We start from the raw sequence: 14,030 nt of genomic DNA, 5'->3' as shown, positions 1-14,030 counted from the left end.
ATATATAAAGAAAATTAAGCTTAAATTTGTTTTTAGGAGTATTTTTAAAATTCAAATTATTGTGAAACAGGAGCAGACAAAAAGCTCTCTTGGAAAAATGTTACATTTGTCACTTAGATGCGACTTCTGCAAGCCACAAGCTTCCTTCTCCGTTCCATTCTGATTGTCAATGTGTTGTTGAAATGCGATAAGCGCAAATATTTGGCAGTCTGGAGGACCAGCAGTTTTAGCCATTTTTTTCCTGCTTTCTTCTCCCTCTAGTTAATTCAGTAGGGCTGGGTTAATAAAGTTAATTAGTTTATTTGAAATCGATTTAAAGCTTAATAAATCAATAATCGATCCATAAAAATGTACATCTATCTAGCACATAGAGCTAAACTCCGCTAGCTTGATGCTAATGTTTAATGGAATTTCTCATGGGACGGCTAATGCTAACGCTCAGTCAATAAAACATGCATTGCTGATTAAAGAAGCAGCTTTTTATACTCACAGGCATGAATTTTCTAAACTTTTACCTTTTTGTTAGAACTTCTCCGTTTCAGCAGCAAATATGTCTAAATTTGTTTACGGTGTAAATTCAAAATTCAATTGAATTGAATATGAAGTGAGTTGATTGACATAATAATAATAATAATAATAAAAAAAAATCTGAGTCAAATTGATCCAGGGTCTTGTGAATTGAATCGTTTCTGGAAATTATTATTGATACCCAGCCCCGTAATTCCAGTTTAATTATTCCAAAATGAACACTTTGTGTCACTCCAGGTGATTTGTTCTACTCCTGTTTTCGGTCCACTCTCAACAGTGCAGTGTGAAAACAGACCGAATGAAAGTGTGTTTCAAGTTTGTTGGATTATCCTGGAGTGAAAGTTCTCCTAAAGCTGGAACACAGTACTTTGAAGCCTGGATGTGGACTTATTTACTGCAAAATCAGGGTTACTTAGCTGTTATGTTTACATATACTGTTGTATTTCTAGGAAATTTATGTTCATTCTTTGTCTTTTTGCTTGCTCCCATTGATGCCAAAACCTAGCTGTTGGATTCATATTTGTTTGGAAAAAAAGCTTGTTATCATAGATGTTAATTTAGATGAATGATCAGTGTTTTAAGGGGCTGCATGGTGGTGGAGTGGTTAGCACTCTCACCTCCTGGTTCAAATCCCAGCTGTGTGGATTTCCTCCAACAGTCCTAAAACATGCTTCATAGATTTAATGGTGACTCTAATTGTCTCTTAATGATGGACTGGCCATATCAGGCCTCGAGGGCCACCTTCCTGCATGTTTTCTAACATATCCTACTCCTGCATGTTCTAATTAGCTGGACACACCTGAACCAGGTAAACAGTCATGTGTAGGGCTTGAAATCATGCAGACACTGTGGTCCTCGAGGCCTGGAGTTGCCTATCCCTTCTCTGGAGTGTACCCCAGCTTCAGCCAACAGAGCACTGGATAGGCTCCAGCAACCGCTTGACCACAAAAGGCATTACGCAGGTTTGGAAGATGGATTGATGACTGCTTTTGGGGGTTTTGCTTTGGTTCTCCTGTAACTCCTGTTTTTATTTATTGAGAGATTTTGCTTTATCCTGAAGAGCAACTGTCTCTGCACTTGAAGGACTGCAAAGTCCTTCAGCTTCAGTCCTTGTTCACACTTATTTCAGCCCCACTGTTCATGGAGAGCAGAGGAGAATGAAGCAGCTGGACTTCAGAGATCCTCTCTTTCGGGTTCTGCTCTGTTTTATCCCTCACACTCCAAACAGAGCACCTGTTTGTTGCTGCAGCGCACACAATAGACAATGCCGGGTCCACAAACACATTTACTGAGGTCTCTTGATAATATAGGCTCTCTCACAAAGATGCCATTCATGCTGACGCGCAGCAGCAGCGCATGCACACACAGATGTGCACACCAGCACTCACAAGACCCTCTTCTTCTCAGGGTCCCTCCGCCTCGTGCACATGATGCCTCCATCAAAGCAGCACATGTTGAGCAACGCTGCACTTTTCAAAGCAGCAAAAGGAGATTTGCCATCAGAATTTCTCAGAATATGTGGGATTTTCAGGGATTAGCAGGCAGTTGACACACAGTCCAAGGTACGTTGTGTAAGCTGTTAACTCATTCACATATAGGTAGGAAAGAAGATTCAATAGTCACATGTTGCAGTGTACTTTTGAAAATATATTTAAAATAGAAGAAAATGAATGAAAAATCTAAGGTTAGTTTCAAAATATGTGAGGTGGGATACTCCGATGAAGAGCTATCTGCACCTCCACCCAACTTCACTTCATGCAGGAATTACGGTACTGTGGGGCTGCAGAGAATTAAAAAATAGCTTTTCAGAAGAATCCGGCCCTATGGAAGAAGTGATCATCCAACCTCAATCACATTTAGAGAGCGTTTTATAAATTACTTTAGACCACATGTGTCAAAGTCAAGGCCCGGGGGCCGGATCCGGCCCTCCAAGTAATTCTATCCGGCCCTCCAGATCATTTTAATTTATTGTTATTAATGGCCTGATGTTGTCTTGCACTTATTTCTTTATTGTATAACTTTAAAAAAATATTTTTATGGAGAGTAAAATATTGAACGTTATTTAGTATTTAATATTGATTTATCCTGGAGTAATATTCCTGCCTTTTTATAATTCATAATTATGTTAAAAATTGATGGTATTAAAGTTTTAAAAAGTGTCATTCTGCTAGCTTTTTGGACTATTTTGGCATTTACTAAGATTTGTTTAAGCTATTTTGGAGTTCATATTTCAGCTACATTCTAGCTGTAATGGCTAATTTAGGCTTTTTAAAAGTTTTTTTAGCTAGGCTAATATTTACACGCTAGCTGTTTTTGCATTTTTTTTTTCAGTTTTTTAGGCTATTTTGGAGTTTAGCTATTTTTTTCAGCTACATACTAGCTGTTTTGGCGAACACATTTTTTTAGTGATTTAGGCTAATTTGGCACTTAGCTAGCATTTTAGCTGGCTATCAGCTTCAGCATTTTCAGCTATCAGCTTCAGCGTTTTTATCTATCAATTTCAGCATCTTCAGCGGCCAAATTCAGCTTACAGCATTCACACTAGCAATATCTCAGGTAATGCTGTATATTTAGTTCATAATTATGTTAAAAATGTACAGTTTTACAGTTTTAAAAATGTAGTTTTAGAGTGTTCGATAAATGTTCATCCTATTCGGCCCGCGACCTAAGGGGATCTGATGGATTTTGGCCCCAGTGTGTGATTGAGTTTGACACCTCTGTGTGTCTTGTTGTAAAGAGAAAACATTTCTAAAAAAAAATGCAGAACTGGGATGGATTAATAATTGTTTCATAATCAAATAGCTTCATAACTGAAATAATTTAAGCATGAGGTGCCTCAAGATTTCCACCTCTGGTGACATCACATCCTGTCAAGATTATGGTATTTAAGCTACTTAATAATAGTCTTACCACCATCATCTCCTTCATAGTGAAACATCTCCCCATCAGCAGTCTGTGTCTTACCATCAACATTTTGACAGCAGGCTTTACTCAGGTTTGCAGAGCAGCATCTCCTCTTGGTGGTGCTCCTCACATCCAGCCGGGGTTGTTCCAATCATCAGAAAGCAGCTGCAGTTCATGTGGACGGTGACTTGGTGGGTGTTTGTGAGAGCAGCTCGAGGACTTCAGTCTTTCGTTCATGCCTTCTGTTTGACAGTGTTCATCTTATCCTTTGTGCTGGGGAGGAGTGGGTGAGTGTGGGAGAGATCACTCCTCACAAATCCCACTACTGCCACCTCCAAAAACACCAGTGACTGCGTCCTCTTGTTGTTGTTTTATAGTTGTTGTTGACCACACTCTCCCACAGGGAGACGGAGCTGTCTCGTGTTTTTCCTGCCCGATCGGACCACATCTGCCCTGCCATTACCATTACTGGTGTAGACACGAAGTGTCCCCTCAAACAAAAATTAAAGATTATTAAAGACTTACAGGGAGAAATGGATTTGTATGCACTGAGATCAAAACCTGAAAACATTACATAATATTATGAATGTTGATAAATACTTTAAGCTGACAGAGAACAGTGGGGTCATTTGGAAATGCAGGTCCATCATGTTTTAATCTGAATAATTACAGCTGGATTTACAATTTTGTTGGATGCAAATGAATGCATAAAATTTATGATTTTCTCTTAGTTGTGACTTTTAGCAGAACAAATGTTTTTCTGTTACTTTCAAATGCAAACATAAATCTATTTAAAGAACGTAATTAAGTTCTCCCTTAATTCAGATTTAATCAGTTGAAACTATAAATGAAAGCAAAATTAGTTTGAAAACAAAACTGTAAAAAAGTTAACAAATGTCAAATTGAGGATTTAGTGGCTACAAACCATTACATTACATTACAATTCCTCTGCCATGCTTTAGTGCACGTGTCAAAGTCAAGGCCCGGGGGCCGGATCCGGCCCTCCAAATCATTTTATTTTATTGTTATGACCCGATGTTATCTTGCGTTTATTTCTAACTTGTATAATTTTGACAAAATATATTTTTATGGAGAGTAAAATATTGAAAGTTATTTAAGGTTTAAGTTGATTTATTCTGGAATAATATTCCTGCTTTTTATTATTCATAATTAAGTTAAAAAGTTACAGTTTTAAAGTTTAAAAAATGGGCATTCTGCTAGCTTTTGGACTATTCTGGCATTTACTAAGATTTTTAGGCTATTTGGGAGTTTTGCTAATATTATATAACAGCTGTTTTGGCTATTTAGGATTTTCTTTTTAAGTTTTTTTAGGCTGTTTTGGAGTCGTGCTATTTTTTTCAGCTACATGCTAGCTTATTTGGCTAACCTAAGTTTTTTTAGGCTAATTTGGGACTTAACTAATATTTTAGCTGGCTATCAGCTTCAGCATTGTCAGCTATTGACTTCAAAGTTTTCATCTATTATCTTCAGCGACCAAATTCAGCTTACAGCATTCACACTAGCATTATCACAGGTAATGCTATATATCTAGTTCATAATAATGTGGAAAAGTTCTGGTTTTAACGTTTTAAAAATTAGTTTTAGAGTGTTCAATAAATGTTCATCCTGCGACCTCAGGTGTGTTTTGGATTTCGGTCTTAGTAGATGATTGAGTTTGACACGCCTGATCCAGAGGGTAAATATAAAAAGAAACACCAGCAAGAATCTTATCTGATTTTAAAATGATTATAAATGTTGCAACATGAGCTGATTTTATTTCTGATGTTCTGTTCTTAGTTTTGTGCACATAAAAACACACCCCTGACAGATCCAGATCAGCAAACTGCTCTATTATTGATAGCAGAGTGTCAGAAGTTTTATTTGTCACATATTTACTGTATATATTTGTGCTAATGTTGAGGAACAGCTGAGCACCATAGCAAACATCTACTGTTTTCAAAGGATTATGTGCAGTTTTAATATTGTTTTTTGCAAAAACATGCTTTTTATTTTGGGCCTTTTTAGTCATTTACTGATTTAAATAAACCGTATTAAAGTTTCATGTGATAATTTGATGTTTATCTAAACAGGTTTTGTAACATTTTATTGCAATTTTCTTACAATATTTTATTTTAGCCAGTCTTTGCTGTTTTTTGGTTTAAAACATTTTTTTTTTTTACATTTTTTTGCATCATCTGAACTTTTTCAGATGTTTTAGTCTTAATATACTCCTCTTTCAGATGATGGAGAATATGTATGAAGAAAATTGAAATTAAAACAGTATTTTAGTATTTTTTATTCAAATCATTGAGAATCAGGAGCAGACAAATAAATGCTGTTTGAAAAAGATCATATTTGTGATGGGAAATATGCTGGGGGATCACAAGCTTCCTGCTCCGCTGCTTTCTGATGCATCCAGTTCCAGACAAATAGATCCTTGAACGTCTTTGTTTTCCTGGAAAGCTTTAATATTGCTCACCATTCATGCAGCACCTCTAATGTTAGGTGACGGGAAGAGGGGGTGGATTTGCTCACATCCCGCAATTCAGAGGTGAATTTCTTATTAAGTCCTGCCGCTCTGCAGAAACTATGTTCTAGAAAACGACAGGTTTGTGATTTTGCCTAAAACAGCATCATCACAATTGACCACTAGGAACACTTTGAAAATAAATCAAACGATGATCAGATTGGAACTTTTAACCTTCTTCCTCTTCTTTATTGTTGGTTTTGTCCACACTGAAATATTTTCATTTTTTCTTTGATTCTCTGAGGTTTAATCTTTGCAAAAGTGACTCAAAACGCAGAAAAATGTAATGTATTTCTAAAACATTTGAAGAAAGTTGGGCTGTTTGCTTACAGAGAACAATTCTAAAACTCACTTTTTGGATCATGACGGCACCAGAGAAGTTTGACTGTTGATGAGACTGAGCAGAGCTGCTTCTGTACGAGAGTATTTGTTCAGTCTTTATGGGGTAGAGAGTCAAACTGTAACTTTAAGAGCAGTCATCTTAGTTCCTGGTAGTGTGGTCAGGACACTTTTAGCTGCTGCTTCATCTCTGCAGGTACACGGGGGGACAGAGTTTGAGGCTTCAGGCCGAGCAGAAGTTCCTGGAGTGTTTTGAGGGTTTTAGGTGTTTGCTTGGTGGTTGTGGGGTCTGTGGAGGACAGCTGATCTGTTTCCGTGGAGGTCACGGGCAGCATGGGTTCATGGGGGCTGTTACTTCTGCAGCCACCAGTCCTCCACCCGCGGCCAAAAACAGGAGACACAGCTGCTCGGTAAGAGAATATTTGAATGCCTTCCTACACATTCACAGCAGAAGACATATGAGAGGGACATTAAACTTAGTCTGATGGCTCAACTTCACGGTATTTCACTTCCTATTCCCCTAAAGGACTGTAAAGAAGAAGTCTGTCGTGCTGTGTGGACTTATCTGTCCACTCAGCAAGTGTGTGTCGTTTTTAGTCAAACGTGGTTCTTAAATGGTCTTAAAAGTATTGAATTGATGAAGTTTGAAATATTACCTTAAAAAGTCTTAAGTCTCGATATCTCGATAAAATTGTGCCATTTGAAACTTCTTGGTTTCACATTTCTTGTTGAAAATAAAATTTTCCACCACAAATAATGTAAATAAACAGCGGCAGAACCAGTTGTAATGGACCGATGCACTGAAAGCCCACCGCCGGTTTAAAAAGAAAAACAAGTGCGCCAAAGCATCACAGCACAGAGCAAAAACAACAAGACAAGAACTACAGTTTTAATATGAAAACACTGGTCTTTTTAAAAATTTAATTGGCCTTAAAAATGTCTTAAATTTATTTTGAAAAAACTTGTAGGAACCTTGTATAGCAGTGGTCGTCCACCCTTTGGGTTGCGGACCGGTACTGGTCCGTAAGTCACTTGGTAGACAGAAAAAAATTAACTAACTTATTATTTCCGTTTTATTTTGTGATCCTGCGGCAAACTTGGAGATATGGTGGATTCACTTGTATATTATACGGTTGTGTCATTTTATTTTGCTTTATTTATCAATCACGCCTTAAAAGTCTGACGTAGCTGAAGTTCTAGTTTGATGTTAAAGGGAAAATCTTTAAGTTCAAACTAGGTGCAAACATTTTATGGAGAATGAGGTTTCAATCAAGTAAAGTTGCTGATTTGTAAACTTGTAAAAGGAACATTTGAGAATTTTTTTTCTACAGCAAGACTGAATCTCGGATCACTTCAATAACATGAGATGTCTGGATCACTGCGCTGTTTCTCACCTCCATATTTATGTTTGTGACTTTTCCTTTATCTTTTAAAGTTGGAGCGTCTGTCTTTTCCGTAGTTTTCCATGGATATGTTGTCATTTGGTGCTCCAGTTGACCCCTGCTCTCAGAACAGTCGCCCCCTGTGTTCAGCCTTCATCGCAGCAGTCCCTCCGCATGCACAGAAAGGTTGATGGCCGCCTCGCCGCGGCCTCTTCTGTCACACCGCCTGTCTGTCAGCTGCAGAGAGGCAGGAAGCTCAGCGACTGTGATCTCTCAGTTACAAAACCAACCAAATGTGAGTGCGCGCACAGAGTGCATGACGCCTCGACTATCTAGCAGAGAGCAGAACAGGAAGCAGCGAGGTGGAGCGCGTTCTCCCCAGTTCTTTCTTCCTCTCCGCCGCTTCGTTCACTTGCTCCAGATTTAGACTGGCCCCTGATTCCTGGTGGGAAGGACATCCTGGATTTGGAAGCGGCAGGAATAGTCCTTTGTTTTGGGTGATTGGTGACGGCGTCGGCGCTGATTTTGTGCGGTGTCGCGGGGCGGGGTGAGGCCTGCACAAGGCCGACGATGGCCGGCGAGGAGAACAGACTGGAGAACCTGGAGACTTTAGACATCCTGTCTCCCGCCGAGCAGAGTGACTCAGACGCTCCGGTAGGCCACCACGGGCAGAACGGGCCTTCTTTTGTGCCTTCTTTCCATCTAAACCATGGCCATCTTTACTGTCAGCTTCCTCATTCACTTCCTGTGCAAACCTCTGCTCTCTGCCACCAAAACCTGAGTTTTCATTCCTATTTGCTCTCGTGATTTCACCCTGCCGCAGGAGCCGTCTCCGTCCAGAGGTTTTTGTTTGTGGTAAAACACCAGGGGATTGAGTGTATTGTGTTGAACAGCAGTGCGTCAGAGCACAAGCTCTCCCTTCCTGTTGCTCACGGAGGAGTCACAGCTCTGTTTTTGCTTCTGCCACCGGTGCTACGCTCACCCAGACCTCTGCGTTCATCATTGGGGCTAATAATCTACGATAAAAACCCCTACGGTTGCATGAAGTGCACCTCCAGCTCCTGCCTGCAGAGCTGTTCTGTGACATAACATTGCATTAGAGCAGCAGCTAAAGTCCTGCCAGCACTCAGCCTCGAGCCGTGGGCTTTGGCTGGCAGCTCAGCCCTCGCCTGACTGTTGTAGTGCATTGTGTTTGCAGATGGATTATGGTTTTATGAGAATGGTAACCCCCCCACCCCTCACCCCCATGTGTGTAGCTGGATGGACACAGAGACCTGAGAACTTGTAATCAGATCTGCTAAGCTGCGTGGCAGCAGCAGTGAAAGGCCTGAGCAGCCTGTCTGTATAGCAGAGTGGAGGAGGAGGTTTCAGTCTGTATGTGAGACCGAGCAATGCCTCAAACCTGAACGACTCTGTTGACTTTTAACGTCCAGCAGGAAACAACAAAATGCTCCATGTTTGATTGAATTAGTGTCTGTTTGGATTGTTAGCACCTCTGACCTTCTGACACTCACATGTCAAAGTATTTGAGAGAAAGGAGCAAATGCTGCAAGTATTTATACACAACTGACCTTTAAAGACCAAGTCCAATGAAAATGGAGGTTTTAGCATGTTCTTGTAGCATTTTTCTGATGACATATTAAATTAAAATTGCATTTCTGAGTATTTCTTTACCCAAATCATTGTAAATCAGGAGCAGATGAAAAATGTTGCCAGTAAAGATCATATTTGTAAATGGGTGGGCCTCAAGCTCCCTCCTCCATGCTCTCGGGTATAGGTGACAGGAAGAGGGGAACGGAGTTGCTCTAATTGACTGTATATGAGTACTGGACATGTGATTGTGACCTCACCCATTGGAAACGACTCGTTTTTAGTTCCGGTGAAATTAAGTCACTTTTTCAGTTTTCCATTTTTTCTGGGATACGGATGAAGTACCAGAAGTTGTCAGTAAGCAGTGATTGGACCCAGTCGGTCTGAGACATTGTTTCTATGGCAACCATTCTTACCAGTAAGGAGTGAGCTTGTCAGAGGCCACACCCCTAAAAACAAGCTCAGGAGAATCTATCAAACATTTTAAACGTGTGACTTTTATTCAAGCATCTGATTGGTCAGTTTATAACTTGAATAACAAATTACAGAAAAAAATAGAATTGTTAGAAAAGGTTATTCTGACAAATAGAATGGATAATAGCTGTTTATTTTTCTATACAAATCTACAGAATTTCTGCTTTCTGGAGCCAGCAGGAACTTCCTGTTTGGATCACGAGCTCCTGTCACTCTGCAGAAACTATGTATAATATTAACTATGTATATTGTACTTATATTTTGCCTGAAAACGGAGCGGGACATTAAAAGTGTGGTTTAACGTTATGAGAAAAGGGGGAACTAATGATGACAAAGCTGGAGCACAAACGCATACATTTTTGTAACAACTGGCAGCAAAATCTGTTGGAAGCATGAAAGCACTGATTGTTTGAAAGGTCACAGCACAGACAGTCTAGAACCAAAGTGAATGCACATCTGTGTTTCAAGGAAAGAAAACTCTTCTCTTTCCTGGAAACAACAAATCCTTTTTCCACAGAAATATCTCACATTGTTTCTTCTCTGAAAACTTTGGTTCCTTTAAGTGACAACTGTTATTCTGAAGCACTTTGTCAGCTAAAATGTTAGCTAGTTACGGTTTTAAAATAAAAAAAAATGGCATTCTGTTAGCTTTTTGGACTATTTAGATTTTTTAGGCAATTTTGAAGTTTAGCTAATATTTCAGCTACATGCTAGCTGTTTTGACTAATTTAAGTTTTTTAGGCTGTTTTGGGGTTCAGCTATTTTTTTTCAGCTATATGTTAGCTGTTTTGGCTAACCTAAGTTATTTTTCAATTATTTTTAGGCTAATTTGGCATTTAGCTAATATTTTAGCTAGCTATCACCCTCAGCGTTTTCAACTTTTACCTTTAGCATTTTCAGCTATCAATTTCAGCATATTATCAGCACTAGCACCTTCAGCGGTGAAATTCAGTTTACAGAATTCCTGCAAGCATTATTGCAGGTAATGCTATATATCTAGTTCATAATTGTGTTAAAGTTTAAAAAATTCCATTTTAGAGTGTTCAATAAATGTTTCTCCAGTTCGGCCTGAGACCTAAGGTGTGTTTTGGATTTTGGCCCCATGTGTGATTGAGTTTGACACCCCCGCTCCTGAGGGTTGCTAAAAAAAAGAAAGATGCACTGAAAGACGTCTGATCACTCTGGAGATGTGAGGATTATTCTCTAAATAAAGTTTTATGGATGTTCAAACATGTTTTTATTTTGACTTTCTGATCATCCTGCACAGCATCAGGGACTAACAGACGTTTTGAGGCCTGGTACATTTCTGGAACTGTGTGTTTCAAGAAGAAACACTTTTGTTTCATGCATTGTCCTTCGTTTTTTACAAACACCAAACCAAGAAAAACCCAATCTGTCCCAGAAAGAGTGACTGAGTCACCCTACCATCAAAGCAAACGGGTAACGTTGATTTGTTCTTGTTAAAAACTGAAAATATCAGAGATTATTCCAGCAATGAGTTTTTTTGGTGCCTGATACTGGTAGAGAAAACTCAGTTACAATTCTGCTTTAAGTATTAATCTGAAATGACAAGTTTTCTCTTATTTCTTAAAAGAAAATAAGAAAACTGGAATCCATCAAAGTTTGCACAAATATACATTTATCAAACAAGTGCATAAAGACCTTTTTTACTTTTCTTTAATGGACAAACTCATCATAACATCTGAGATTTTCCCTTGTGAATTTTGTTTTAGTACTTTTTTCATTTTTCATTTAATCTTTTGCGACTTGGATCTCCAAAACTTTAACAGCTTTTACTGCTTGTAAGGGAAGTAGCTAATCTTTGACATTCCTAATATTGTTCTCTGGATTTGTGCTGCAATGACAACAAACGAATAAAAAGAAAAATATGGGCATTATTGTCTTAATATAACTGTAAACATTTTATTTCCTATTTTTTTTTAATCATCTATCCATTCTTTTTCCAAACCCCTTGTTGGGGCCACAGGTTTGCTGGAGCCTATCACAGCTAATATTGAGTGAAGGTGGCCACATCTTTGATGTGTTGCCAATCATCCTTTTTTTCTATTTCAAATGAAAACTTGTCCCGAGTTCTTAAAGTGACATTTTTTAATAAATTACATAGAACTTTCGTCTATAGATGCTGTTAAAAATGCAGTGACCCATCTGTGGTCACCTCATAAACTCATGACTCGTATGGATTTTTTTAAACATCTCAGATGTCTTATTTTAATCTAAAAGGATTCTGTTTTTTCAGTCGAAGAAAAAAATGTCCCAAATTCCAATTTTTGATTCATTTAAATCAAATTGAAGTCGACTATGTTGGATTATCGTTCCGTTCTATGTCCAGTCATTCCTCCATTCCTCTATTTGTATAGATACTTGAACACATGTGTTCAAGCTGCATAAGTGTTTCCATAAATAACAACAGCATCTAAAAGTAGTCCTTCCTTTCTACGTGACTTTTTAGAAATTGGTGTGAAAGTAGTTATGCAACCCTACATTTAAATTGGTTTACTTATTTATAGAATCAGCTGGATCTCAAAGTTGATCGAATGCTTGTTAGTTTGGTATAAAATCTTTGTCTTTTATTGTCTGGTGACAACAGTTTTTAAGGTGTATGTACATAGTTTTGATCTCTTTTTACAGTTCTTTAAAACAGATTTACAGCCATTATTTGGCTTTGAATTTCATTTATTTTTTACACACGGCGTTTCCACCTACTGTATTCTGAATTAGTGCTGGCACTTTGCTAGGATGATTCCATTCCAAAGAAACGGTTTGTTTGTTTTCCTCAGTAAAGTCAGTCTTTGTCATCTCCAACGACTTCACACATCTGTACAGAGCTGTCTAACAAGATGAGGACATGGTGAAGAAAGACTTCATTGAGCGTTAACAAGTGCTGTTCCTGTCCTTTCAAACTTGTTTTGGCATCAACTGATGGACTGGTCTTCTGTTTATGGTTTAAGCTTTGTCCAACTGACTTCCTTCACTTTGTTTAGAGTCTTAGAACACCACAGTGAGAGGAAACTCCAGGTCTTTTCTTCAGACCAGCTAGTTTGAAATTTAACGCTTTGTCTGCTTGAAGGTTATAATTTTGAGTTTTATTATCTTCTTTTTTTCATCAGTAAATTCTGACTTTGACAGCATGAAGTGGTTCTTTGGTCTGGTTCAGCCTGTGGAGACCTGAATCCGCATAAATGCATGTTTCTGGCGTCCTCAGTACAATCGTGTTCACAAGTTGCCACAGAAGTTTCTATGACTGTTTTCAGGCTCTACGTACAAAATTCACTTTCAGTGAAGACGCACTGAAAGTGAAAATGGTGTTTTTAACATGTTCTTGTGGCATTTTTCTGATAAAGTAGGACATGTATGAAATAATTTAAGAATAAAACTGCATATTTGAGTATTTCTTTGTTGAAATCATATTGGATCAGAATCAGATGAATAGCAGATATTTGAAAATACTCTGGTTTATGAGGCAGTCACTACCATGGACAGCCCAAAGTTTTCCTACTCCGTTATGATTCTAAATTCTCCCATTGCAGACAAATAGATCCATTAACGTCTTCTGAGTTGCTATCTGGCTCCGATATTTTTGGCTGTTTCTTTTGCTACGCTAATGTTAGCTTGGGCTTGTGAGGTGGTTGTTGCTGGCAGGACGGTGTGGAATGCTGGGAAATTAGCTAGGCTAACTTCAAGCCAACAGTCCCGGCCACAACCCACAAGCAAATTTCTAACGAGCTCCAGCAGCTCTACAGAAACTAAGTCTTAAAAAAACAACACAGGTTTTTTTTATTTTATTTTATTTTTAGCTAAAAATGGCATAATCTTAATTAAAAACCCACTGGGAACGATTTTACTATTGAAAAAAAATGTAGTTGGACTTTAGTTGGTTGAACATTAACCAATCAGAGACTCTGATTTGGTAGTGTAGTATGGACGGTGTCCCTTAACCTTCATGGAAGTGCCAACCATTTGAAAATAATCAGGGAAGAGAAATTAATAATTGTGATCTGTACCCATCTGAAATTCTATGACATCAAGTATTTCATATATCGGAATAGAGCTGTGGAAAAAAAAAGCCTGGAGCAAGATTCACCGGATTCTACATTTCGCACCAAGCCAGTTCCAACTGTAGGTAGCAGACAGCCGCTAGTAAACAGTAGGAAAAAAGAAGCCCCTCCCTGCTTGTCCAGTGTGAACACCATGGGCTAAATACGTGTTCAAGGACCAGCATCAAAACCCGGTGTGAATGTAGCATGAATGTGGCAGCAGAACAATCT

At 38.6% G+C, this 14,030-nt stretch overlaps 1 protein-coding gene across 3 annotated transcripts in view; it reads left to right on the top strand.

Annotated features, from left to right (window-relative positions):
* The window catches only part of pkn1b (protein kinase N1b), a 53,177-nt gene that overhangs the window by 11,965 nt on the left and 27,182 nt on the right, over positions 1-14,030 (top strand). Inside the window, exon 1 of one of the 3 annotated variants that reach the window (XM_036213361.1) lies at positions 6,478-6,708. The exons of 1 other annotated variant lie outside the window; for it this stretch is intronic. In XM_036213361.1, the coding sequence (XP_036069254.1) occupies positions 6,640-6,708 (69 nt within the window). In that variant the 5' untranslated portion in view covers positions 6,478-6,639. Of the gene's footprint in view, positions 1-6,477; positions 6,709-8,016; positions 8,335-14,030 lie in introns of those variants that run through there. One more of the 3 variants, XM_024272517.2, reaches the window with a different exon arrangement.

The sequence above is a fragment of the Oryzias melastigma genome, linkage group LG8 (genome assembly GCF_002922805.2).
Source record: "Oryzias melastigma strain HK-1 linkage group LG8, ASM292280v2, whole genome shotgun sequence".
Classification (NCBI taxonomy): Eukaryota; Metazoa; Chordata; class Actinopteri; order Beloniformes; family Adrianichthyidae; genus Oryzias; species Oryzias melastigma.
Note: the sequence above shows the minus strand (reverse complement) of the source record. Positions and strands in the feature narration are given on the sequence as shown.